The sequence below is a fragment of the Lonchura striata genome, chromosome Z, assembly GCF_050655825.1.
Source record: "Lonchura striata isolate lonStrDom1 chromosome Z, ASM5065582v1, whole genome shotgun sequence".
Taxonomy (NCBI): Eukaryota; Metazoa; Chordata; class Aves; order Passeriformes; family Estrildidae; genus Lonchura; species Lonchura striata.
The window spans coordinates 84,867,493-84,892,911 of record NC_140740.1 but is presented as its reverse complement, the minus strand read 5'-3'; the positions used below and the strand labels follow the sequence as shown (position 1 = coordinate 84,892,911).

The 25,419-nt window shown below is 37.4% G+C and overlaps 1 protein-coding gene across 4 annotated transcripts in view; it reads right to left on the bottom strand.

The window, feature by feature from the left end:
• The window catches only part of LNPEP (leucyl and cystinyl aminopeptidase), a 51,849-nt gene extending 27,543 nt beyond the window's left edge, over positions 1-24,306 (bottom strand). Inside the window, exons 1-4 of one of the 4 annotated variants that reach the window (XM_021535523.4) lie at positions 24,104-24,306; positions 7,622-7,728; positions 4,707-5,547; positions 2,551-2,689 (exon numbers count right to left, since the gene is read on the bottom strand). In XM_021535523.4, the coding sequence (XP_021391198.3) occupies positions 2,551-2,689; positions 4,707-5,524 (957 nt within the window). In that variant the 5' untranslated portion in view covers positions 5,525-5,547; positions 7,622-7,728; positions 24,104-24,306. Of the gene's footprint in view, positions 1-2,550; positions 2,690-4,706; positions 5,548-7,621; positions 7,729-18,532; positions 18,661-24,103 lie in introns of those variants that run through there. The other 3 variants (XM_021535524.4, XM_021535522.4, XM_085567630.1) reach the window with 3 other exon arrangements.
• Between the last annotated feature and the right edge of the window lie 1,113 nt (positions 24,307-25,419).

Sequence of the window (25,419 nt, the reverse complement as noted above, 5' to 3'; positions counted from 1 at the left end):
TACCTAATATCTTTATATTTTTGTTATATTTCAGAAGGATTGATGAGACAACAATGTAACAAGCTTAAGAAGACATGAAACATTTAAGCTTATAAATACAAAAATTATTTATCAAGTTTTATTACAGAGTTTTACCAAACAACTACTCTTTTGGAGAAACTAATCTAATTTAGATTGCATTTAAAGTCCCAGTGTAATCCGAAGTCAACATATAGATCAGCATTAATTCAAGGAAGTGCTAGGCTAGACCAGAGACACAGTTCAGCACAGCCTACTAAAAATACCTGAAATAAGTGTTTGTCTCATTCTGTAAGTCTCAGCAAAACTAGGTAACAGGACATAGTTACTATTTTAAAATCAAACAAAATATTCCTCAGATGCACTTTTAAAAACCAAAAAAGAATGCATTTTAAAAACTGAGGAAAACCTAACACTTCAGTTAGTTTAAAGCAACAAGATGTCCAGCTCAAACATGCACTGACAAAAGTGACTTTTCAGAGCACACAGTAAGATACCATACAGAAGTAATATACTGCACTGTACCTCAGCTTACTTTTTGCGCAGTTTTTTTAATACTAGTCCTATAAAAGCATGCTACACACCTTTAAGTACTTTCCTATGTATTCCCTCACAAACATGAAATACAAAAAGAACAAAGCAAATTTTTAAAAACTGCAATAGTGCAGAATACTAAAGGTCTGGAAACAGAGATGGCAGTTTATAAATTCTCAAACTTCATATATGATTTTGTTTTCAGAACTCATAAACATTTAAAAAACAACAACAATATCTTTAGTTTTAGACAAGACCATTTGAAACCAAACAATGTTTTGACATTTAACTGTCACTGAAAATTTAACTGTCAGCCTTAAAGAGAAATGGATTTTTAAACCCAAAAATATAACCACTATAATAATTTAATCTGACTGTTTTGTATGAGCAGAATGCCATCTTTGAATTTCTTTAGTGAATTCATAAATTTCTGCCTTTATTACAGCTTTTGTTTCATAAGGAGGTGACAGTTTATTTAAAAAAATCTGCTGCAGTTTAATTTTTAAACTGGTTTAAAAATTAGTTATCCTTATTTAAAAAAACCCAACACACTCAAACCAAAAACAGGACAAACAAAACCACAAAAAGTATCTTTCTAGGCCCAAAATATGCAGTTTATTTCTAGCCTTAATCCATGTCAAACACTATATGTTGCTAAGTTATTGATGTACTCACTAGCTGACAAGGCCCACTTCTGAGATCTCTTGGTCATGTAGGTATAGATGATTATTTCATCAATGTCTGCTGCACACATTATAAAATATTCTGAGTTGGAAGGAACCTACAAGGACCAAGGAATCCAAGTCCAAGTGAATGCCCCATATGGGGCTCTAAACCACAACCTTGGCATTATTAGCACCCTGCTCTGACCAGTGGAACTATCTGTGGGTGTATGCAGCAGGGCTAAACCATCATTTACTTTCTCTACATGAAGAATTTGGGAGGCTGTTGAAAGATTCCTTAGCCACTTGCCCAGCTCCTAGCAGAGAAGAGTGAGTGAGCACCCTTTCTTGTTTACATAAAACAGAAGAGTGATCCACCAGAGTTCATTTCTTCTTGTATTGCTAAGAATCACTACAAATCCAAGTAAATGTTCGTACAATGTGAAAAGATACTGTTTCATAAGGTTGTCACTGTTTCGTACATTATTAGCTTGGTTTTCAAAAACAAGGCATCTGCATGAGCACTTGACAGCTTCCTGGAACCCAAGCTGCACAGTGTACATAAATATATCAGAAACATCAAAGGCGCAATTTTCTCATTACTGATTAGATCAATGTCAGTATTGAGTTTCTGCTGGGTGAAAAATGGTGGTGTTTTGATGAGAGAATACCTAGTTCAGACACAGACTAGGTAATGTTAGTCTTTCTTGTCTGTCTAAATGAATTAGGCTCCCATAAAGGTCTGTCAAAGGCGTAAGGGATTAAAACATCACCATAAAATTCAGATAAGCCCTTACAAGATTTTGTCTGAAAAATTCTAGGTGAAGGAATGTCAGATTCCTCACTCACATTCTGGAGCTGACCCCGTCTGTGTTCATACCACACCTCCCCTCATTCAGCCACAGAAGCACATCCTTCAAGATCAGGCATGTATTTCACAAAGACGGGCGCTACTTACACAAACTACTGCTGAAGGCACTTCAATACTCTGCACACATGCAGCAGCAGCAAACACAGAAAACTAGAAAGCAAACCTTAAGGGCTGCTGAGACCAATGTCACCAACAACATAACCTTTGCAAAATAATAGTTCATTTAATTTCAACAAGACTCCTTCAGTCATTCAACTGTCTGTCAGTAACATCATACACCATGCAATGCATTGAACAGTTGTTTTCTCTATGAAGTTCAAGTCTTTGAGAACAAAAGAGCTGATAGAGTCATATAGTTAGTTTATAGCTTACCTGGACACTGATGTAATAAAACCACAATCAGAAACACTGAAATTAATTACCTAGGCAGCAGCTCTACTAAAACTGCCCTTCAAAAACAAGTACCTTTGGCATATTTGACAGAGTGGAAAGTTTCTCATCCCTTTTGATCTTGATTAAAAAAGTAGCTTTAAATGCTGGTTCATCAAAGCATGGAAAAGCAGACCTTGCTGCCAGAGGTTCAAACTGAGTTGCTGCAAACCACCTAATGGGAAGAGTGGAGAACAGCAAAACAAAAATTATTAAAGACATAAATATCAGTTTAATTAGGATAGAACGGTGATTTCCCTCCCAAACATTCTAAGAGCTTGTTATAGGATTAGCTTTTTGAACAGTAAATGATAAGGCTGGGCCAGTCAGAGTAAATGTTTAATTCCAATTTTTGCTTTAAAAACGAATAACATACTTATTTCAGGAGTAATCTACTTGGCTTTTTTTGCTTTCTGAACAAAGAAGAATGCACCCGGAATAACTCACTTACAAAACAATTGCCAAAATATAAGCCAGCCAGTTTCCAAAGAGAGGGACCAAAAAGAAGATTGAAAAATTAAATTAGCAAATAAGAGTTTGGAAATAAGAGTTTGGAAACCTCTGCAATAGATATGACTGCAAGGAAGCTTTTTCATCTAATTGCCTGGCCATTTCCTGCAGATGTTCCCAAAGTTCATCTAACTGTATGCCTGCTCCCTGTGCTGGCTAGTGGATGGATTCTGTCCAAGTCCAAGTTGTCTTGTCTCTAATCCAACAGCTATTAATATCACAAGAAAACTTCTCAGGAGTCTACCTTCCTTCTCCACTATTTTTATACTAACTAGCCATAGAAATTATGGCTTTTGATGGAGAGCATCTTTGACTTCTGCACCTGCAAGACAACACAGAGTTCAACAAGTCGTTTTGTAATTTTCTATTTTGGTATAAAATATATCCAAATGATATAAAGATGGTATAAAAAATGGTATAAAAATATCCAAAAGAAAGTAAAACTAAACTAAATATATTTTCTTCCAAAATCAATTGATTAAGTTTTATATAGAAAGTATAGTAACGACAAAGGTTATCAGAGTAGTCTGTATTTGTAAAACTACAGAAAACAGATGAACAGAGACAATGCCCCTGCAAAAAGATGATGCAAGCAAAGCAATGGAAATGATGAGATCACTAAAGAGTTATCTGAAAAGGATTTACTGAAAAACATACAGGCTAAAACATGTTCAACATAAACATCCTGATCCTGAACAAAAGCAGGTAGCACTGGACTGAGTGGGACAAAATCTCAAAAAATTACTGACAGGTCATATTTTTCCTCTGTGAACAATTAATCATTTTCTTTCTACTATGGTAAATACAAACAGAAAATAAAGCTGCAGCTACATCAGAATAGGAAAAGAATCCACCGAGTTTCAATCATATAGGTAATTTTTGCCTTGTGCACTTGCCACTGCACTCTTACATCTGCTTACTTCATGGGAATGCATGTTTTCAATGCTTGCAATAAGTTGCTTAGCTAACCCACACTGCTTTTCCTGTCTTTTTTTTGTTGCACCACACTATTTCTAGAAGACCTGCATGGATAGTTACTTGCCCACAAAGGCATGAACACTCTTAAGTATGTGACCAACATAAGGCCCATTTGAAGTGGGGAGGGAGGGCCAATTTTTAATAATCTTCTTGATAAAAAGCACTAATTTGCTCTTTGCAAAAATTAAGTGTGATGTTTCTCTTTTCTCCAGTCACGTGAGAATTTGCCTGACTGCTGTGACATTTTCATAAGACTGAGAACATCTTGGCAACAACAATTCTCAGTTCCCTCAGGACTGTGTGATGCATCTCCTTGGGCCCTGCTGGATTCCTCTGGTGCTCCTGAACCTGGCTTCTTTCTATGAGGACAGGACTTTGTTTCCTCAGTCCCTGCCTTGAGACTCAAGGGCTCAAGAAATGTGCTAAGAATTTCCAAAGAAAGAAACAAAAAAATCAACAAACCAAAAAAGCCACACTACAACTAACTACAGCCTCCATACTGAAGTACACTTCACTGTAGGAGAGGCTGCCCTGACTTAAGGAACTCATCCATGAAAGACATTTTTCAAGTAGATTAATCAAGAGATAAAAGACTGATTTTTCTCAACAGGAACAAGTTGCATAAAATGTCCAATAAAAAAAGCAACCTTTCTACCTCTATTATCAAAGCACAATCTAGAAGTGACAGAACAGAGAGGGCATACCTTTGCTTAGAGTTCTCATCCTTGTAAGAAATTTTGTAGAAGCCATAGTAGGTGTCTGATAAATTAGATGAATATTCCATGTTGACAGTATAATTCTGCCCTGCAATGAGAGCCTCCGGAGCCATGAGTGCAATCTGGTCATGCAGTGGATATTCCAGGAATTCAACTGGCTTTGCTTGCTGTCCCTGTGCAGAAGTAATTGTTGCCTTGGTGATATTAAGTCCTGAGCTGTGAAGTACAATCTTCCGAGTTACATGGAGGACGTTGACCACTATTTTTACAGAGCCTGCGAATTTCAGAGTAGTTAAATTTGGCTGTAAGACAAGATCATAGTGCAGTGGTACAACATCAGAAGGAAGTCTAGTTTTTGCCCATGGAAATAGTTTTCCATTCGTTGCCAAAGGATATATTAGTTCCATTGTATGATTTTTTTTCTGGCAGCCTTCTTTGGTAAATGTACACTTGGGAAGAAGATAAATCACTATAATTAATGACAATGCAATCACAAAAACAACTGTGCAAACCACCATGGTCCTCGTAGAGGGCACTGAGCATGATCCATTTGGATTTTGTCTATATGCAGACATGTTGTTCTGCAGACTCGAGGTTCTGTTCATGAAGGACATCCCCAACAATTTTGCTGATGACTCATAATCCTCTTCATCATCATCCATTTCATGCTCTCCAAGGCCATGCACCAAGAGACGGGAGCTTCTTGGTTCATATTCCACTTCATCAGGCTCCAGTGGATGTAAACAAGGCTCTTTTGCCAGGTCAACCACATCGGGCTCCTCTTCAAACATACTGTTTTCAATCATATTCCTGGGTAGCTGGATTCGATCTGAAAGAGAAATTACCATATATTACACCACGAACAACAGGCTTGAGTCTAACACCTCAAAGCTATTTCAGTGAATTAAAGAACAGGAAACATCTTTACAGTATACACCGTCAAGATCTCTTCCATTTTCTCTCCTAAGTTTGTTTCCTGGAAATATTTCTATGCTTTTCTGCCTACCCTAATTTTGCATTCAGTATCTTCAAAAGGATGCTTTCCTTGGACATAATCAAAAGCATCTTACACCATAACTGGAGGTCAGCTAGACCACTGTATTGCTCTACCAGCCCACTGATGCCATTGGCCTGGCTGCATTTCCTCTACTCCAGTAAACTGTATTTGTACTCAACTTTGAGTAAAATAACTAAATTCTTTAAGTTGGATTATTTCTTATGTTGCACAGTAAAGCACAGCAGCCAATACAGTTCTAGAAGTGTTTCAAATATGTTACTTTTTGAGTTCTTTAGCAGAGGAGAAAATCTGCCAAGGCAAGGGCAGACAAAAAGTAAAACATCTATTAGACATTTTTAGACTTGATTTTTCAGAAACATTGCAAAAAATATAAAAATATTTCTCATACAAAAATAGCAGTATAAAAATTATAGTTCCAATTGACATCTTCATTTATGATCTAGCTACAATCCTTGAAAGAATCCACGCATCTAAGAAGACAAATCAGTGTTTGCCTCCATAAAATTTGTCCTTAATACATAATGGATCAGTGACTCTAAATGAGGAATTGAGAGTCATACCAAATTTTAAAATAACATTTTTATAGCATGCAGTTACGTTTTGATCAAACTTCTGATCTTATCTTCCACTGTTTATGTAAAAAGTTATCTTTTAGCTAATTTAGTCTCCAGTCACAGCTTCTATGCAATGGACTGGACAATAGTTTTGCCCAACTACAAGGGTTCAGAAATGAACCTAATCTCTTTAAGACATGCCTGTCTACTGTCAGCTGAGCAACATTCACATCACACCTCTGTATTCCACATTATTTGCTTCCAGAAGAAGAAAGCTGATTTTTGCTTGGGATCTAAACTTACTATAAAGTAGGCTAACTTTTATTAATTTCCGACAAGAATGTACATTTTGCCAATCTATAAACAACCTAGAATATAATGCTCCTCCAATGGATTATTTATTTTATTTTTCATTTTATTAAAGTCAAATTTCTATATGGCTGAAAATCTCAAAAGTGAAAATAAAACATTTTAAAGAAAATATGGAAAGAGTATTTTCAAACTAGATATACTAAGTTCTTCAACATTCACTCTAAACTTATCAAGAATTCCTGCTTCAACGCCACAAACTCAGAAAAACTGGAGCGTCAGTAACTGTAGCAATTAAAAGGGCCTTAAAATAAGGTAAAAAGAAAGTAAAAAATCCTTCCCCAGAAAATTCAGTAAGAGAAAGGTGCACTAGGTCAACCTGAACAGGAGATACAGTGATGTATAAAAACAGGGAGTTTGGTGAAACTTGGATTTACCTGCTCTAAGAAGGAATAGGATCAGAGGGTCACAAGATACCTGAGGCTGGAAGGGAGTTCAGGAAGTCATCTGCTCCAGCCTCTAGGCAAAAGCTTCCATAATTTTCTATTCTTATGGCACTGCTCACATGTACAGTGCTCACATGCCAGCCTTCAGGCTGCAGCTGCATTCAGTGGTCTGGCACCATGATCTCACAAGGGAGCATGTGCACTTGCATGTCACATTGGGGGCCACACAGAACTGAGAGGACAGAAAGCTAAGTTGAACTAGAAGTGAAAACAATAGGCAAACTAGTAGAGGGGAAAAATGTGGAAAGAAAGTATTGTGCAGCTGAAACTCTACAATTCCTCTCCTCAAGAACAGTTTATCAAGAATTCACTACAACTTTTAACACAATTTCTTTATTCCTCCCTTCACCTGGTTGATTTTGAAATCGGCTGACTAGCTTCAATCAAATCTGAAAACAGACCCAATACCAAGTTTCCTCAAGTCCTAATGTAATCCCACCCCAAAACAACCGGCTGCTGATAGAAGACATCCAAATCCGTATCTGCTTTGTAGAAAAGGCAGGTATTAAAACTCACATCTTAACCACTCCAAAAGGTAGCAGTCAATCAGAACACAGCTCCAACCCCAGCCATGGCATGTGCAGCTGCATGGCCAGCAAAAGAGGTAGAAGACAGGGGAGGCACTGCAGAGGGAAGGAGGAGAAAGATAAAGTGCATAAATCTAGCAGAAATAAGGTTTCATCAGCTCTGAGGCTTAGACAACAGTTTGCTTTTTGAGGCGCTTATTCTCTAATTAGTTCCTTCTAAAGACAGTATTTTCAAAGTCGCATGCAGGTACTAACAACTTTTTCAGTTAAAAAGAATTACACTAAAAATCTCAAATTGAAACTAAGATAGAAAAGTTAAACTTGAAGTTAGCTTCAAGACAATTCAACAGTTTTAATATCTAGAGACATTCATTTCTATGCAAACAACAGTTATAGGCAATTTCTACAGAAATATTTGCACAAATTGGAAGTAATCAAAATCTGTTAGATCAAAACTTTAGTGCATATCAAATGTATTACCAGACTACTACTCTCCACTGGAAAGAACACAGACCAAATATCAAAAGGTTACTAGAGCTATTTATCCTGACACAAAAGTATTTTTATTATTTTCTTTATTCACAGAACACATTTTTAGGAGATGAACCACAGAAAATTTGTTTAAAACTTTAACACTCAGATAAACTCTGAACTCTTTGCCTTTGGATTTTTTCCCTTTAAAGATATTTTTTGTCTTCATGTACCTGTCCAAATACCACTTCAGCTAGAAGTAGTGTTGAAACACTTTTGAAGATTTCAGCACAGGTACTAAGATCAGAGTATGCTATTCCTAATATGTGAATGGGCTTGCCACCAGGTAGGTAAAGTGAGTTGGAGGAGAAGATGCTATTGGGCCAAATACTGTGTCACACAGTTTAAAACAAAAAAAACAAAGGCTACACTAATGCTTGAGAGTTGCAGAATTAGTTCTATACTGTTAAGGTTTAGCAAACAACATAAAATTCCTTATTTCCAGGACTGAGGAACTATTTGAAGCATTTATGAGCACTTGCAAATACTTTGTGTATGGCATGTAAGCACGCTCCAAACAGAGAAATGCATGCTTGTATGTATATTTAACTCATCAGTAAAAATAGTAAGACTGGTTAGAGTACATGGAACCTGACCTTCTCTCTTTTACTTGGTCTTTGGGACAAGCAGAAAGGAATGTTAGTTGGGACAAGCAGAAAGGAATGTAGTTATGACTGAAGCAGGTCACTCATACATAGCCACGGATACAAAACTGTACAAATGCTACTGCTCTTTAAGTTGTTTAGTCTTTGTCAGTAACTAACATTATGTCAAATGGAAAAGCCAATGAAGGAATTCTGCAAAAATAATTACACATATAGAATAACTGCCCTCTTTCGTATCAAAAGCAGTAAATTTAGTAAAACTATTACCCAGAAAAAGAAAGAAAAAATAAAGGTTGAAAATCAGATATAAAAAAAATGTTTTCACTGTAACTTAAAATTTACATTTTGCTTAGTGAAATAGTAAGTTCTCATTGTATCTGAAAAAAAAATTAGAAACGCCACAAATTAAAAAGAACCTATTAGCCATGACAAATGTATTTAAGTTTTCTGCTACAACTGCACTGTCTTTAAGAGGTCATATGATTTGTGCAGACATGATTCTAGAAAGTTTAAAAATAACAGGTGTAACTGCTACATAATCCGTTTTTTTAGGGAAAAGATTAAGACATTACACACAGTGCAGTACTCATCTATATTTATAAGAGAGGAAACCAAAAATATACCTACTTAGTGAAATTTCTCACACATATCTTATGTCTGCAGTCATGTCAAGCTAGTGACCAGAACAAGATGAAATATTAGACTCAATTAAAACCAGATGTACTTGCATTGTAAAGTTTGCATGCAAGAGGGAACAAAACAAGCTACAGGAGAACAGTATATAACAAATATTCAACAAACTTTCAGAAGCATTACATGTTTCTATTAGTTTAAGTTTAAAATATCTCAACATTTTAAATGCACAAACCACTAAGGTTGTCACCATAAAAAATAAATCTTAATGCTCCTTTCTTTTCTAGAAAGACTAGACTTGACTGTAGAAATAAAACCGTGATTTTTCACATTAAAGACTCATCTAAAATGTGTTTAACAACATCTGAGGCACTAAGGATTTGGAAACACCATTAAAGGTTTACACTTTTCTTCCTGAACTGTCTGATGCAAATCTGCATCTTCAACTTCACACAGAAGGCAGATAGAGACAGAGAAATGTTTAATACACCAAATGTCTCCAGTATGGAAAAGCAATGTAGCATATAGTATTCATTCACCTTTTTTAAGTTTGAGGAATTTTTAAATAAAATTCAGCATACGCCCAACTTTTACATACAACTAACAAAAGCCATAAATCTATTTATTTAAGCCAAGTTACTTAGTAAAAATATAATTTTAACAGAATTGTAAAAACTAAAACTATATACCTGGGCTCTGCTCTTACTAATGGCAGTTCACCAATTCTACTTTACAGGAAGCAGCAGATCAATTCCCCCAGTTCTGAACTGCCAAATATTAATGTTTTTATAGAAGACAGAAGGGAAAATTCACTCTTATTTATGCACCTCATGCTGGAATCATTGCTTGAGACTTGTTCCAAATCTTACAACCTATTCTCACCCAAAACAATTGCCCTGGTGATTGTTTCTATGTTGTCTGAGGGGAGAGAGATGGGCAGCCCGAAGGGGAGTGCTAAAACAGATTAATTGTCACAGATACTCAAACTGGAATACAGAGGCATTCAGAAGAAAATTTTGATTCCAAATACTACTGTAAATCCAAAAGGTGGGAAATATTTCAGAAAGTGAAATTACTTTCTGAAAATGGAGATCAAAAATCACTTGTTCCAAACATCACTAGTTAAGGGCTTTTATTACTGCACATCAGCATTAGAGTTTAAGTAAACAGAAATAAGAACAGCCAGAAGAATAGTTAAAATATGATTTGTAGATCAGATTTTTTTTTCAACAGATGAGGAATAAAATGGCCAGCAAAGAAGAAGTTTAATTGACAGCAAAACCCATATGAATTGGTAGACTTTGGAAATGCACATTTAAGACATAAATTGTTAACATTTTCTTAGATATAAACTTCACATTTCTAAACCAAAAGATGAAATTAGGTTGGAAACTTTAGCTAATGTTGTTTATGAATTGTATATCCTATTAAGACAGAAATTAGTTTCAAAAATCCAGCAGAGAAGGAAGCAACACTCTACTCAACTACTTCAGCAAATAAAATGAGAAAAAAAAACAAAGATCAAGAAACAGAAGTGGCACCTCAGAAAATTGACAGTATTTTTTATCAACAGTTTTGTAGAAGAAAAATATTTTAAGAAAAAACCCCTGAACAGATTACTAAAGCAATACGGGTTTTTGTTTTTCACAGTCCCACTTCCCTATTTATTTAGGCATCATTCAGATCCGTATATATCTATTATGTCCTATCTATATGCTGTTATATAAGGCATTTGGCACAGTATTTGACCACATAGATGACATTATTTCATCATTAGGTGACATCTAATTTTTTACCACAAAATTCTCAAAGAATACAAATATGTGCCAGTAAATGCTCAGTCTACAAATAAGCACTTAAGACAGAAAAACCTCCTGCTATCAAAGCCTTCTATTATGTTTGGATGCAGATTCAGAGCCGCTTTCTGTGTTACTGCAATTTCAAAACCTACTGGTCAAATCAGAAATAACCTCAGCTCAGCTCTGCAACAGGGCTTATGACAGATTGCTTGCTCAGGCAAGCATTTCAAAATCTGAACAACAGTTATACAAGAGACATTCAAATCAACTGACTAAAATAAACCATACTAGTATTTAACCTTTAAACTGTAATTCAGTGCTGATGAAGCAGCAGCAGCTAGCAAAGGAAAGCCAGGCTTTCTTACCATTGAGTATAAATATGAAGTCTAAGTTTTTAAAGACAATTAAGCAATCAGATAAACAGACGCACTCATATGCAGAAGTGATTGTCATCTTAATGTTCGTGGTCATTCCAGAACTACGGGTTGAAGCCCCTCAATCCACCTGAACACTTAGTATGAGTACATAGAAGCTGCATTACCTTTTGACATCTGAAAGGAGACCACCTCCAGAGTTACTTCTGAAGCAGAACTGCCTCCCATCTCTGCTCAATCAGAGAATTTAACAGGAGGAATACAGTACTGACTGGACCCAGACTGGAGTTGTGCAATACAATTGTTGCCACAGACATGCAAAACACCGATGATCAGACAGACTTTACATGCAATTCCATTCCCCACAAAAAGCAAAAAAATATGAATATGAAGCCACATCTCACAACCCTTTACAATGCCTTAGCACTACCTTCTGTCTATTTCACTGATTACTCAACTACCTCAAAGAAAAAGTCTTCAATGTACAAAAAAAGATGCACTGAAAAATAAACACTCAGTAGTATTGGTAATGCTACAGATAGTCTTTGAAAGTCTCTGTAGTTTATCTGCTAGCAATATTCCATGCCCAGCATGCAATTATTCCCAACACCGCAGGTTTCCTGCTACTACCTAGCAACCATTTTTTAAGGATTAAATTTGCCTTTTGTATGAACTGTTAATTGCTGTGATCTAGTGTCTTATTTTTCCTTGATGAATTGTGTACATTAGCATAGTCAAAATCAGCACACAGTGGTTGCTGTAGATTGATTAAAACAGAAAAACAGAAAAAGGAACAAAAGTGTTGAAATAGAGGAAAAAAAAAAAAAGCAGACATTTTATACATTTAGCAGGAAATGGTAGTAACAGTTGATCAGACCTGTGCTTATAAACAGTTAGGAGAACTGCTATATGATTTTGTCCAAGAGGTATTTATTTTTGAACTAACTTAGTTTAGAATTTTTCATTCATTGCTTGTTGATATGCTCTTCTGGACAGTCTGAGCAAGCAGCATTCTATAAAAAAGAACATCCAAATTGCTTTCCCTAGTTTACAAACCATCTAATCTATTTTAGGATTGAGGTAATTCCTCTAAAGATATTTGCTCTTATTTTAGCTGCATTTAGAGTAAGTTGCTCCAAGGCAACCCTTGGCATAAAGATTTAGTATGGCCTGTAGGTTAGGCTGCAGTGAGAGTAGATGCTTTCAGTGGTAGGTAGTCAGAAGCAGCACTTAGAGGTTTGAGCAAAAGTTAACTGAACACGAAAGGCTTCTAATGGCTCAACAGGTCTTGAAGTTGTAGAATAAGTACCATAAACTTATTTTCACACAGGCATGGACAGTCTGATTTCTGAAATCACTGATGCAGACAACAGAAAAATAAAATCAAAGCCTGTGCTTAACAATAGCTGTCTAATGATACCAGCTCTTAAAGACATAGGCCACTCTTCTTTTTTATAAAACAGAGGTTTAAAAAAGAGATAAAGGTGTCACTTGATAGTTCACCAATGACCTTTTCTGGGATTAATTACTTTGAATTTCAGCAGTCCAAGTGAAAACAGCATCTCATCTGCACTCTCCTCTATGCAGCAGATGTTTTGATGTCCTCAAATTTCTCCCAAAACAGTCATGCAGTGTCTTGTGTTCCTGGATCCTTTTTTCCTGGCCCATAAAGCCATTTTCCCAATTTCATTATATGTAAACTCCAGTGAAGACCAACAAAAATACTCAGAAAATTATTTGTCACTAAGATTTCCACTTTTCAGCTGTTCTGCTTTTGTAGCTGTTCAATTTAAAACTTGTGTGAAAATACCCAGGCTGTGTTCATAAAGATTTCTGCAGTTCAAATACATCAAATATAGGTAAAGTGTAGGTTGTTTAAAAGAAATAAGAAACAAGCAAACAGGAGTCTAAAATTAATTTCTTGTTGAAAAGCAAAAGCCACAATTCAGATGCAACTTCCTCATCTATGCATTTCTATACCCAGTTCTCAGAGAGTGTGAGTTACTGTATGGGCTTAGGGTCAAAACACCTAAAGAAGTTAACTTAAACACTCAGTTGCTGTTACTTCTGGAAAAAAAAATTATGATCAGTAAGCAGTTTCTCTTCATAGGGATAAAAACAAAGCAGAACTTTGGTTAAAGTTACTGCTGAATGTTCATGATGAAGGAACTGAGGTCAGTATATAGATTTAATGTCTTCTATCCAGAAATTTAATTCTTATTTGGTTAAATCTGGTTTGGGATATTTCTTTTTGGTTTACTTTATCAATGGGTAAATTACTCTAAATCTAAGTGACTTCAGATAATAAGGAAAAATGTAGAGCCAAAATGCTGAGTTAAATAACTTAACTTCATGCCAGTTCTCATACAATATAGAAAATTCCCATTTTTACACTACATTTGAATTACACATTCTGGAGAAAACCAAAAACACATCAAAACACAAACCACAGTTAAGCAGGATAGGAATTTTCAAAGTTACTTAGTTTCTCTCCAAAGGTGGTTAGTGAGGTGGGTGTTGGTCTATTCTCTCAGGTAGTAAATGACAGGACAAGGGGAAATGGCCTCAAGTTCACCAAGTGTGGTTTAGATTGGCTGTTAGGAAAAATTTCTTCACCAAAAGGGTTATCAAACTTTGGAAGAGCCTGGCCAGAGAAGTGATGGAGCCATCATCCTTGGAGGTATGTAAGGACACATGGATGTGGCACTAAGGAACATGGTTTAGTGGTGGACTTGCCAGTGTTAGGTTAATGGTTGTAATCCATGATCCTAAAGGTCTTTTCCAAATTAAATGAGTCTATGATTTGATAAATGCTTAGCATGAGGACTTCTAATATTAGCTATAAATTCTATAAATCTGATCTAATTAAGAAAATTGCACAATCTGTTGGCCGTCTCAATTTATTTGCTGATGCCATACTGTATTTCTAGCTGTTAAAACTGACAAAACATCCCTCTAAACATTATTGGGCCTATTCCCCCACCCACCACTTCCCCTAACAGAAGGTACATCACCCCCTCAGCACATCCCACCATCCTTTCCCAGACACCGGTGTTCAGGATAATACAGACACTGTTTTGATTTCCATCTTCCTCTTTGTTCTTTTTCTCCTTTCATAACAGTTTTGGACATCCAACTGCTGCTACACAGCAGAAGATTAAATAATTTAAAATGTGAGCAAGATCTTCCTACTTCTCTGAACACTATGTTCACTGATTCACAGTAGGAATGTTTGCCTATTTCCAGAAGCAATTAACACAGGAATTAGTGTAGTTCCTTATTCTGAAAGCTTACAAAAGTCACAAACTCTTAACTACCTCCTTGCTTACCTTGGTTTCCATGCAATGATAGAAGACTCACTTAGCTTTTCTAATTGCCAGCTCTCCCTGCTCTGTCACTGTATACGTCTTGTCTGGTCACAGCTTGTAAAGAAATGCCTCAAAATTTTGGGAGGAAGCAATTAAAAAAAAAAACAAACCTTTGAAGCAGAAAAAATACTTAACTAACAAATACTAATTTTTAAAATTGCTCTTCTGTTCTTCTAAAATATCACTCCACAGAAGTTTTGTTGAATAACAGTTTTGTTTTTCCTCACAGACAACTGATTTACAGCATGGTCAGTAAATAACCCCTGCTGCCACCTGCTTGCTCATTGGGACAAAGAAATTCACTTGCAGAAAGCATGTACTGGCACAGGCTGTTGATGGTCACATGCCAAATGTCTGAGTTCATCAGGAAACCCATCCAAAATCCTAACTAAAACCTCAAGCTTTTATGGGTCAGGCAAGCAGTGATGTTTCTAGTTCTATCCTCCTTCCTGTGGACGAAAGCAAGTGTGAGGAGGATCGTCAAGCAAAAAGTTGTATTTATTCACAATCTTCATGAAAGCAAATTACTCATGGCCCTTCTGGACCCAGAACTCGACACAAAAACTCTGAAGATTGGCTGCATGGATCTTACAGGAGAAAAGCACAACTCCTTCAATTAAAGACATGCTCAAATTTGAGTTCACAAATTTACAGGCAAAGAAAAAAACACCCTGAAGATTTAGTTATGGAATCTAATTTCTGAAAGATACTGTACTTTGTTATTGGAACAATGTATACGTAAAGCATAAGTAAAGAGTAAAACAAGTAAAAATCTTCATATTTTCAAAACTTTCTGCAAAATTGTCTCTAGCAGAAGCAGTGATTAACATCCCTATATTAACACTTAAATATTGAATTACACTATTTCTTCTTGTGGGTAAGTATCAACAGATACATCACATCAGACATTAAAAATTATTGAATTGAAGAAAGCAGTTATTTTAACAAGGCTGCCTTTTAATTTTACAGTCTTTTCAGCATGCATCAAGAACTTGTTTGTTTATGGTTTTTATTCCTTGTCATATTAATTTAGCTCTTCCTTCTATAATGCGAATTACTTCCTGCACTGTTATGTCCTGGGCTTTCTCCAACTCATCCATTAAAATTCTGTGTTTGGAGGGAATGAAGAAAAGCTTATCTTGTCTTTTCCAACAAGCTTGTTCAGCAAACAATGCCCATGTCCACAAACACATTAGTTAAGCTAAGACTCTTACTAAAGATTTCCTTCTTCTCTACCGTGTCTCCCTAATCATTCCTCTTCTCTACCATGTCTCCTTAATCATTCCATACATTTTAACTTCCTTCTGAGCAAGAAAACAATTCAATTCTACATGGAAAATTATTTACTCTTACTAAAGCAGGACAGTACACAATGTCATTTGTGTAATTTCAAACCTGCATCTATCTGCAGCATGGAAACAGTTTTAACCTTTACTCAGCTAACAAAAACAAAGCAAACCACTGGAAAGAGTGTGTGAAATAAATACTGTAATGACAAGCTTCTGCACATAGACTGGAACAAAACCCTGCTAATTTACTGTATAATGGAAATTAAAACAATGTGATTATGTATTTTAAGACCACCTCTTATCTGAAGTTGCCATAAGAAACATGAGCATGGAGTGTAATTTCAAGGAAGTCAGTGTTTATTAGTCTTGGGTGCTTCTAAAAGGTTCTCTGAAAGTCTCTTCCTGATTTTTAACCAAAGTACCATTGCATTTTCTTTGTCAGAACCCCAGGTTGAATAACTACATGGATCAATTACGTTTCACCGTTTACCAGTTAGATTTAACTGTAAACAGTCAGGCTACTATGGAGACTTCTTTTCAAATCTTCACTTCTTTGTTATCAACAAAAAGAAAATATCATAGAAGGGTAAAAAGTGAGTATATCATTTACTGAATACTCCACCTATACAACTGGCAAAAAATTGTAACTTATTTTTGTCATAATTTTTTATTGGGACCTAAGAGGAAATAAGAGGAGAATTTAAAGCTAGCCAAACCAAGGTTAGTCTGGATTTTGATATCCAACAGATATATATCACATCTGTTCACATTTAACCATATATTTTCATGTTTACATCTGGTACCAGTTAGGTTTGCTATAAGAAAATGCAGGGGAAATGGAGGGAAGGAAAGAGGAAATAGTTTTAAATGACACTTTCCTCTTTGGCTACTACTGAGAAGGAAAACCTTCCACAAGGTTGAGGCAGTGTTCAACCCACAGCCACTGGCTGAACAAAAAACGTACAGGAAAGAAGCTTCTGGCTTTAATTATAAAATATGGTTGTTTTAGTTTCCTGCTTCTGGTCTTACCAAAGGCATGTTTTGCAATTAAAATCACATAAAATGTTTAACCACAGGGGTTCTAACGAAAAGGTCCTGAATCTGAAGAGACACACAGGAAGTTGTGTGTCAGATTGCTTGAGTTACTCAACTCCCACATTCAGAACTGCTGACTATCCTCTTCACAACACCTGTCCATTAATTTCATGTCTGATAAACACTAGGTTCATCATAGCTGAGGATACAAAACATCTCTCTGCTGGTTCCAGTTGTTCTGAAAAAAAAATTTTTTTTGAGAGTTTTCTGAAACATCTAACAGGTATAGAACCTGACGTACTATATACAAACTGATGCTTGCTGAATCTTTTCATTCTCATGTTTGCTTTTAGCAATAAATTAATGGAATCATATCCTCCTGTCTTGAACACTCACTCCCCACAGAGGCAACCCAATATGCCTTCTGGCTTACTACAGTTACTGAATACCCACATGACAACTCAAACCATACCAAACAGGTCGCAAGCACACATTACGTGTTCACTGCTCCCTAACTGGTAGCTCAGTTCACAGAAAGCAAGGCACAACAATGTCTAGAGGTTACTGCCTATGACTCCTGACAGGGTAAGTTTTATATCATCTTAACAGAGCAAAAATACATCTATCTGCATTTTTTTCAGTCTCATAATATAACAAGACATTTTTGATTATTCATTTGTTCCAAAAGAGACACTAAAGCATCATTAATATCTCCATCAATGATAAAAAGCACAGGTTTTGACAGCAACTGACAGTTTATACATGTTGTTTTCACAGGCCCACTTTCTAAAAACCTACTGCTTGTTGTTCTCTTATAATGGTTTACAAGTCAGAAGTATGAGGCCTCTAAAGCATACCAAAGCATTTTGGTCTCCCACTAACACAAGTCTTGCTGAAGTCCAGAACTTTTGTTTTTCATGCATGAAAACCAGTAAATGTGGTTCTACTAATGTCAGTTTCTATACAAAAGAAAGGCTTAAATAAAAATCACTATTAGGCCCTAAAATAGTAGGTGAATTAGGGTGAATTAGGCACATTCTTAGTTTTGAACACAATCAATTCTCCATAAAAGCCAATGGCACTGTGGTAGAAGTATTTTTACACAAGAACTCCACTTAACAAAATATATTCCTTCAATGTCAGAGCAATTACAACCAAGGGGAAGCTCTCTGCACACAGTTATGCTTAGTTACGAAACACTCCTCCAAACATCTTAGTGAGAGTTTTGATTGCAATAAAAAAACAAATCCCAAAATCAAAACTCACCTTATTTCCACATGAACAAACAGCTGATTAAAAGCATCTCGTGGTTCAGTGGAATCAGGATTCCACTTCTTCACTCTCCACCTGATGTAGTAAAGAAGACCTCTGCTTCAATAGACTACTGCACGCCCTGAATAATCCAGGAGAAGAGCTGGGCTCTGAGGTCTTCCTTGAACATCTATTTTAAGACAACACTCATGAAGCACTGAAGTGTCAGCTGTGCCCTAGGGACACAAACTGCGCAGAACCCAACACGCCGTATTACCCTGAAATTCCCGTCTCTATGATCAGCCAGATGAGTTTTCCAGGCATCTTCCCTCCCCTCCTTACTCCAAATATCCTTCAGGAGTATCCACCTTTCTATGGGCAAGAAGGCACACAATCTTTTTGTGATTATTAAAGGTTAATGTACTTCCACTATTTCAAGCAGTATCACAAGTAATCAAAACACAACTTCAGAAGGTATTATATGTACTCTTTAAAATACTTTGAGGCAATTAAAACCCAGACCACACAAGATTCTGGTTTATTTTAGAAGTTAATATGATCTTATTTTAAGATACTCCTGGACAGAAGTCTAAGCAGCAGTTGCCATGCATATATTTCTCTGGCAGACAAAAGAATAACACTGCTCCCAATCATAAAGAAAACTTAATGTTTCTGCTCTGCTACACAATCCTTCCTTTCATCCTTAATGAAAAAAAAATTGTGCAGGAGAACTGTAAATTCACTGAACTTTCTTACATCACTGAGTAAAATATGAGAAACTTGAGTTTCAGCACTGCTTTAATCAGAGGATGCATTAAATAAAGATAAATTCAGCTTCTTTGTATGTAATTGTTACACCAATGCCTGTCTAATATGAAAAAAGTATTCTGACTAGTGAAACAAACAGAGGTGGTTTTATCCTTGCTTTTATTTGTTTCTACTATTTTTCTATGGCAGTCGTTCCAGGGCTTTGTGTAGCACACATTCACACAGCCCTGGCAATGTGAAACATGTTTGCTCAACTTTACATCATCTTCCCAAAAAAGATGAGAAGACAATCATGGAACACTTTTACAGGCAGATACTGAGGTTAGCTTTCATCATTTTTTACTTATGAAGTAAACACGCAGATACTCCACAGTTTCATTCTGCAAGTGAAGACCAACTGCTTAGTGGAAAAACACTAACAAATGATCAATAGTGAGCACCTACACTCTCATCTTCAGACATTCTTTAAGTTACTGAATTCCCCTTCTGAACATCCATTGCATGGCAGGGAGTTCACAGCAAAGCAGTAAAATCAAACACATACCCAATACATTGAAAAAAAGGTTCCTGTTCAGCTGAGCTGACACAGGAACACAAGCACAGATACTACAACATGGCCTTGTTGAAAACTATGACCCAGCACAATGTGCTTGGACAACATAGAACTCACACTCGGGAACAGATCAAGTAAGTATTTTTTTCCAGTAATAACTGATGGAAGAGGCAAAACACAGGGCAGAAAAAAAAGACATTAAAAACAGACCTCTTTGATGTTTTCCATCTACCACTATACAAAAAAAAAAAAAAAGAAAAAAAAAAAAGAAAAACCACTCAGTCTGTTGTTTAGGACTGAGTAACAGTTTAAGGAACCCTTCTGCTCCATAGCACAACATTGTAAAACATTGGCAGTCAAGGCATTGCCTGCTGTCCCAAATAGAATTAAAGCTATGCACACAAGAACATGCTCCTGCAATCTCCAATATACTTCTGTACTGAACAAAATTAACACGAAGAACAAAAACATTTTAGAATTGACAGGAACTACCTGAAATAACTATACTTTGCAAATGACATTTTAATTTTGTCAAGAACATTACCTAACTTGGTTTATTTGTACTTTCCAAAAACCCCTCACTTCTATCCATGACAGTCTTTATTTTGTTCATCAATTTAGTCATGTAATTAATATCAAAGATTATATGTGTTGTGTATGAAAAGGATAAAAATAACTCAGGAATGTTAGTGAAAGTGAGTGTTATTTGCACTTCAGATCCTTTCAAGTTATCCCATCTACAGTTTCAAGTTCATGCATGTCACCTGTCTTAAATGAAAATCTCTGTAATAGCTCACTTCTACCTCTTTTTTCTGTGTCAAGTAGAGAAGTGACATATTTAATGTATTAAATAGGAAATTATTAAATGACCTTTCAGAAACACATACAATCTAAAAATAAGCTAAATACTAGCAAAATAATTTGTACTGATGTCCAACATTACATTACGTATTCCCTTTAATCTGTATTTCACTTCTTTCAGGTTTTTTGGTTGTTGTTTTTTTTTGTTGTTTGTTTGTTGTTGTTCTTTGGGGTTTTTTTGTTTGTTTGTTTTCTTTCTTTCAATTTTATTGAAACTGTTTAGGTAACAAATGACTAGTCAAAATAAATAAATTCTGCCCATTGATTCAGAGCAGAATTCAAAGGAATGGGAGACCATACAATTTAGGGGGAAAAGATTATGTGCAACAATTATAAGGAAGACTTCCATGAACTTTTAATCAAACTTTGATTATTCATTCTCAGGGAAAAATCTCAAATTAAGAACAGTCAAGCAAAATAGAGGAATCAATCTAAAAAAAAAAAATCCTACCAATAACCATTTCTAGAACATTTACTACTTTGTAGCACTCATAACTTTCAAGAACTGCAGATGGGACATCAGGAAAATATTCTTCAATGAGAAGGTGGTTGGTCACTGAAACAGAGATGTGGTTATGGCATCAAGCCTGCCAGAGATCACAGAATTTCTATATGCCCCTCTTAGTTATATGGTTTAGTTTTAGGTAGTCCTGAGAGCATCAGGGAGTTGGACTTAACAATCCTTATAGTTCCCTTTCAACTTGAGATATTCTATGATTAACTCAACTATTCCAGGCGCTAAAAATAAATATGCAATTAACTGTTCTTCCAGAGCTACAGACCTCATACATCATCTCCACCTAAATTCCTAGGCAAGGAGGAAGACACAGCCTAGATCTTGTCAAAGAGCTTCAAAACTAAATTTACAGTACAGGGATGAGAGAAGAAATTTAAAAAAAATTAAATTTATTAGAGCATTTTCACTGGAGAAGCTCTTCAAACAGTAATGAGTTCAGCATACCCACTAGGATTTTAAAGAAAGGATAATAAGGATTTCTTTCACTTTTCAAATGCATTAGGGCTGTGTTTTTTCCCTTTATTTAAGAAAAAAAATTCCAACCAAATACTGAACAAGAAATGCTGGAATTTATATCCACTTTAGTGCATTTGCTGCCTTAAAGTCTATTTTAAGATACACACCCATTCTGACACAGCTCAACTTCCATAAAGAAAAAAAAGAAATTGCCTCACTGATAGTTTGCCCAGTGGGCATCAGAGTATTGAATCCAACTAAAATGCTTTTTTGCAAAATCTTCAGATCCAGTCTGCTCCCTCCTCCCCATGTTTTACAAGGGTAAAAACCCCAAAGAACTGAGTGATCTACAAGTAAAATATTGTACACTTCCTGTGATAGGCATGCTTTCTTCTGAATTTAAACAGCACTTTGCACAGGAAGTCAACATAGACTCACAAACAGAACTCATAAGTATTGTGTAAGACAAAACAAAAACACAGTTTATCTGAAAAAATATTATGCCCACAGGTTCCAGACCACCAGGCATGAAAATGAAAATTCTATTCAAAAAGCCAATAATGTAAGCACCCTCTTCACTTCAGATTTTTGCAGCTGCCATTGAGCACCAAACATGCCTCGAGAGCATCAGAATTAAGGAGCAACATTTTTGCTCTAATATTCGCAGATTCTCTGTGGTGTCCATTCCAGCAGAGCCAGCTTTCAGGAGGAAACTTACCAATTTCAGCTCCAAATTTTCTTCCAGTCTTACCACCATCTGCAGGGTTTTCATTTCAGGAAACAAAATCAGGAAGCTTAGTGCATGAATATTGCTTCTTGGTACCTTAAGCTACACGCTAAGGCACACAGGTCCATTTCTTCCAGTTGCATGGAGCAGCATTTTTGAAATGTTTTGTTACGCAGTGCAGCAATAGCATTATGTCAAACAGGCCTTTAAAACATTTCATCTCTTTCAAAAGGAATGGCCTTAGCAAGATGACTTCAAAATAAAATTCTCCCCCAAACTGCATTACTCTTAAACACAAGCTCTTTTTACAATGCATACACGAATGCAGAATACAACCCTGTGACTGAAATAGGCTGTAGCTGAAAGACCTTTTACTCAGGCCAGGATTATCTAGAGAGCCAAAACATCAACTGCTTGTACAAACTGTAATTTTAGCATGACAATACAAAGAGGGGGAAAAAAAAAAGAGGGAAAAAGTCTCTCCTGCTAGCTATGCCACCAAAATATGCCCAGAGCTCATGACCTTAAGTTTCTTTAAGATTCTAAACAGCAGCATCAAATCATAGGAGATATTTCATGTGCTTGAGAACAGGGAAATGCATGGCAATGAGGATATATTTATAGATTCATAACATGGTTTATAGAACTATAGAATGGATTAGATGGAACCTTAAAGATCATCCAGTGGCAATCCCCTTGCCATGAGACAGAAAATTTATTTTTTAGTGTATGGGGGGTTTTTTTAATGGATTTGACATTTTAAAAAATTGACATAAATACAGAAAAGACCTAAATACAGAAAAAAACCTGCCTCTGACTTGGCAGGTCACTGTGTGTAGTCAAAATACGACACAGCAAACTCTACCTGGTATTTTAGCAATGGCTATCCAACATGCTTGTCATTCAACAGACCAAATCCCACCTGTAACAAAAGTGCTGCGTTTTCAGCCGGAAGGCTGTTGTTTTACCCACTGTCTAATTCCATATTTGGCCATGGTCGTGAATCTAACCAAACACGCTTCAGTTTCACTTTGATCTGAGAACTTCATTTCCTTCTCTGCAGAATTCTATTAGTAGAGGCAGAAGCAACACAGACTTTTCATGGCTTATTTCAGGCACAAGCCAAGGATGCACACACACACACGGCTGTATCACGATGCCAGCTTATCTCTAAGCATATGCAACCACCTCGGTATTTCAAGCACTTCTGTCAATGCACGGGCAGCTCTGAAAGCTTTCTGGCTTTCATGAACACCCTGAAAACACTTATTTCGTACACCGCTGACACTTCTGTATTTTATTTCTCCTTTCGCTCGGGGTGGGGTGGGGAGGCGGGGGGTATAATGCCCCGGTCAGGAAAACGCCACGAGCAGCGGGTCTGGTTCCTACTTCCCATCAGAATTATGACGGCTTTGGAACTGCAGACACCTACAAGGCTCCTGCAGCGGGGCCACGCAGGGCGACTTTACACCTGGCGTACACGGGCCTCGGCGAGCCGGGCAGCGAGAAGCGCAACAGCGCCGAGAAAGCGAGGGAGCTCCTCTCACCTCTGCCTGCCAGCCAGCTAGCCCTAATTAACCTCAGACAATTTTCAAGCCGCGGACTGCGGGGGCAGCAAGACGACGAAGGCTCTCGCTTTCCTGTGGGCACGCAGCTCCTCCGCCGCGAGGCCCCGCGGCCCCGTCCCGCACCGCTGGCACTCACCGCTGGGAAAGGGCTCCATCTTCCTCCCGCAGCTCTCCGCGGAGGCGCTGCCGCGGCTCCTCACTCCTCCTCCTGCCGCCGCATGCTCCCGGGACGGGCTCACTCCGTGCCCCCTGCCCGCGGCTCCCGAGCTGCTCCGGAGCTTTCCGGCGAGGCAGCCCCGGCCACCCCCCGCCGCCTCCGCGCTCGCTTCCTCCTCGTCTGCCGGGCCCGCGGCGCCGCCTCCTCGCCGCACGGGCCCGCCTCACGCCGGGGATGGCGGGCGGGCTCGGGACCGGCGGCAGCGAGCCGCGGCACCGGGCGGACGCGGCGGCGGCACCGGGCCCGGGCCGCGGCGGGGGGATGCTGCCGGGCCGGCTTTGCCTGCAGCTCCCTGCCGTGCGCCTGCCGTCGCAGTTTAACCGCGCGTTTGTTATAAATGAAAATTTGTCCAGCCGAATTAAAATGAAAAAATAAAATATTTATTTTGCAATCAAATTCTGTCTAGAGCAGCACCGAGCCCGGGGTCGGCCCTGGGTGTGCAACAAAGAGATCAGCCTCAGCAGAGGTTTTTCTCTATGCCCACACACCTCCATCCTGGCACAAGCAGTTTTTATAGGGAAAATTCCGCCTGAGGCCAAGATTTCAGCATTCAGTCTTTTCTTCCATTCAGAGTCCATAGGTTAATAAGATTTTCTTTTTTGGTTACGAGAAAGAACAATTCAGTGTCCGGAGATGTTGAATCCCTTGATGAAATTTACTGAACACTGCATTCACACATATCTGCCCGAGGATTTCCGTGATATCCATCTCGGGTCGTTCACGCGATGATGTCCCCGTATCCCTCCAGACATGGCCCATCTCTTGGCCGAGCCACATCCTTTTATTTAAAAATCGGGTTTCAACATACACCAAGTTTTGCCTGCGAGGGTGGGAGGGGGACTTCTAATACAAACGCGTATACTCCAAATATTAAATATCACATATATCATACTAGAAACGGCACGAATTATATCTACTACACATAACACTTTTTATTTAAATAAATAATCCCCTTATCATCCGGGTGGTGTTCTGCTGTGCAAGGCACAAGAATCAAAACGCAGAACCGATTGTGTTCAATATGGCCAAATGATGCCACAAAGAAAGACTGGATAGTGTTCCAGGAACCAAACACAGAAGATCAAAACAATGAATTATTATATTTGTATAAAATATTTTTACAAAATGGACCTGGTTTTTGTGAAAGAGAACCAGGCATCCACGGTGGATGTCACCATAAAATATGGAAGTGTTGAAACATTAGAAGTGGCTGCTGTGGGAAAAGTAGAGCAGTA